This window comes from Balaenoptera acutorostrata, chromosome 9, assembly GCF_949987535.1.
Source record: "Balaenoptera acutorostrata chromosome 9, mBalAcu1.1, whole genome shotgun sequence".
Taxonomy (NCBI): Eukaryota; Metazoa; Chordata; class Mammalia; order Artiodactyla; family Balaenopteridae; genus Balaenoptera; species Balaenoptera acutorostrata.
Genome location: NC_080072.1, coordinates 1,865,283 through 1,868,339, shown reverse-complemented (window position 1 = coordinate 1,868,339; position 3,057 = coordinate 1,865,283). Strand labels below are relative to the sequence as shown.

General features: G+C 68.3%; 1 protein-coding gene across 1 annotated transcript; it reads left to right on the top strand.

The window, feature by feature from the left end:
- The first annotated feature begins 342 nt into the window (after nucleotides 1-342).
- On the top strand, nucleotides 343-2,480 carry ASCL2 (achaete-scute family bHLH transcription factor 2). Its single transcript, XM_057553139.1, has 2 exons — nucleotides 343-1,427; nucleotides 2,040-2,480. The coding sequence occupies exon 1, from the start codon at nucleotides 835-837 to the stop codon at nucleotides 1,408-1,410; it is 576 nt and encodes a 191-aa protein (XP_057409122.1). The 5' UTR covers nucleotides 343-834; the 3' UTR covers nucleotides 1,411-1,427; nucleotides 2,040-2,480.
- The last annotated feature ends 577 nt before the right edge of the window (nucleotides 2,481-3,057 follow it).

The window sequence follows — 3,057 nt, the reverse complement described above, 5'->3', positions numbered from 1 at the left end:
GACGCTCCCGGGAGCCACGCGCCGGGCATACAGGCTTCCTCCCAGGGGCCGGGCGTGGGGCGGTGCCCGCCGCGATTGGCCAAACGGGCGGCCCGCCACCGGCTGAAACCCCGGCCCCCGCCCCTCGGCCGCAGGGGGCGGGGCGCGGGTGCAGGTTGGTCGGCGCGTGCTGCCCCCCGGGGTCTCACGCGCCCCAGGGATGGGTGCTCTGTGGCCTTAGACCTGCCCTACCCCCAAAGTCGAGCGCGGCAGGGGTCGCACCAGGGACCTGCGGACAGCAGCTTGGGGGTCGGTGCGCACACGGGACCTGCGTACTGCATCTTGGGGGGCGCACTGGACACCTGCTGGAAGCCGGGACCCCCTGGGGACCTGCGGACTGTGCCCGGGGGACGGGGTGCGGTCGCGCTCACGGCTTGGTCTTTGCAGGCTGTGTGCGCCAGGGGTTGGACGAAGCGTGGCGGGAGGGCGAGGCAAGGGAAGGAGGGCGTGAGAAAGGAGGCGGCGGCGGCGCGGAGGAGGGTTATCTATACATTTAAAAACGAGCCGCCTGCGCCGCGCGGGGAAGACCTGGGGAGCGTCCGACAGCACGCGCGAGTCACGAGCGCCCCACGCTCCCCGGTGCGCACTGCCCGCCACCTCTCGGCCTCCCGCGCCTCGTTGTCTCCGGACCCCAGGCGACCTGGCACCACGTACCCTGTGTAGTCGTTTGGCAGCACGGTGCCAGATCGTCGTTGAGGCTTGACCGTCGTTCCTCCGCCCTCGGTTCCTCGCCCCATACCTTCCTGCGGCGCGCAGGGACTCGGAGGAGGCGCGGGGCGAGTGGATGCGGGCGCGATGGACAGCGGCGCGCTGCCCCGGCCCGCGCCCCCTGCGCCTGGTGTCTCGGGCTGCTGCGCCGCTCGGCGGCGACCGGAGTCCCCAGAGCTGCTGCGCTGCAGCCGGCGGCGGCGGCCAGGCGCGGTGGAGACCGGGAGTGGAGCGGCGGCCGTGGCGCGGCGCAACGAGCGGGAGCGCAACCGAGTGAAGCTGGTGAACTTAGGATTCCAGGCGCTGCGGCAGCACGTGCCTCAGGGCGGCGCCAGCAAGAAGCTGAGCAAGGTGGAGACGCTGCGCTCGGCGGTGGAGTACATTCGCGCGCTGCAGCGCCTGCTGGCCGAGCACGATGCCGTGCGCGCCGCGCTGGCCCGGGGGCTGCTGGCGCCAGCCGCGCGCCACCCACTGCCCCGCGGGCCACCCGGGGCCGCCGCCGCCTCGCCCTCCTGCGCCTTGTCGTCCCCGGGCCGCGAGCACAGCTCGGAGCCCGGGTCCCCGCGCTCCGCCTACTCGTCGGACGACAGCGCCTGTGAGGGCGCGCTGAGCCCCGCGGAGCGCGAGCTTCTCGATTTGTCCAGCTGGTTAGGGGGCTACTGAGCTCTCGTCCCAGCAAGGTGAGCGCCGAGAGGGGGAAGAGGGAGGGTCGGAGGCAGGGCTGCCGGGCGCGGTGGAGCAAACGGCCTCGCAGCTCGCGCCCCCGAGAGCCCGCGGAGCCCAGCGTCAGGCCCGGGCGATGGCCTGGATTTCGCTCACTCTTCATTTCCCCCAAACTTTTTCAAGCCTGTGCAAGACCAGCGTTTGTTTGTCCGGGATTGCAAAACTTCCTCTCGCTGCTCCGCCGCCGAAGTGGAAGCGGGGAGACGGAGGGGGGCGGCCCTCGGGCGGGTGAGGCCCCGAGGGCTTGCGGATCCCGGGCAGATTCGGGCGCTTGGAGGCGGAGTGACTTTGCATTGCAAATTGCGCGCCGGGCCGGGTGGCAGAAATGAGTCGGCGGGGTGCGGATCCCTGACTCACTGCGGATCCGAGCGCTCGCCCCGCCCCGCCCCGCGCCCTGGCTCGGGCCGTACTCTGAAGCCGAGGCACCCACGGACCCGAGCTCCAAAATCCACCGAGCAAACGAAACTGCCGGCTCCGCTTGTGGGAGGTGGGGGCAGGGCCGGGCTGGGCGGGGTCTCCCGGGCCGGATCCCGCACTGACGCGCGTGCCTATTCCCTCTTCCCTCCTAGCGGCCGCGAGCGGGCTCACCACTTGGGAGCCAGCGCGTTGGAACAGCTCACGTTTCCGTCCCCGCCATTCCCGCGGGCCAAGCCACCACCGAGCCGGGGATCCCGCCAATTTTCCCCGGCCGTCCAGCCTGACCAAGGGCTAGTGTGGAAGCGGCCCAGCCTGACATCATCCGGGCGGCAGCTTCCTCGGACCCCAGCCACTCTGTCCCCAGAGACCTTCCACTGGAACGGGTCTGCGGCACCAACACTTGGAGGTTTGAAGGGGAGAGGATTTTATGCCGACACAGATAATCTATTTTTTACGCATGAACTTGAACTGCCCAGGGACACTGACAGTATGAACACTTATTTTTGTGCAAAGAATCCTTAGATTTGGAACACAATAAAGATTGTCTACTCCCGCCCACTCCCTCTTCCTGGAATTTTTGAACCTGGCCGAAATCTGGACATGCTGCAGCCCTTGAGGGGCAGGGTCCCTGGTGGGTGTCCCCTTGAAGCGCTGCCAGCTGGGGAGAGACCTGTGTCAGAAAACCTGTTTTAGGGAGGGTGGATCTTATAAATAAATCGGTGCTGTGTATCCGTGCTGTTGGGGGTGCCCACTCCATACCCCCGAGTCCCCCCATTTCCCAGGTGAGGGCCCGGTATGGGTGGGAGGTTGGCGGCTTAGATCCTGTACCCAGCAGGCCCCACCTCTGTGGTCGCATCTCCTTGGACTCCGCTCCCTCCTCTGTAGGGTGGGTGGGCGGAGAGAAGTGAGGTCTGGGAGTCCAACCTGGTCGCCACTGTGCCAAAGCAATTCACAGGTGCCCTGTGGAGCTGGGAGCTCCTGGCAGGTGGCAGCAGGCTGGCGGGTGGTCCAGGCAGGGCTGCTTCACTGTTGGGAAGCTGAGGTCCGCACGCTGCTGACTGGCTCGGGGATCTAGGGCAAGTGCCCAGTGTAGCGCTGGGCCTGAGGGGGTCTGACCCGGGCCATCCTCTGTCTCAGGGTCCAGGCTGCTGGGTTCAGATCTCCGCTGCC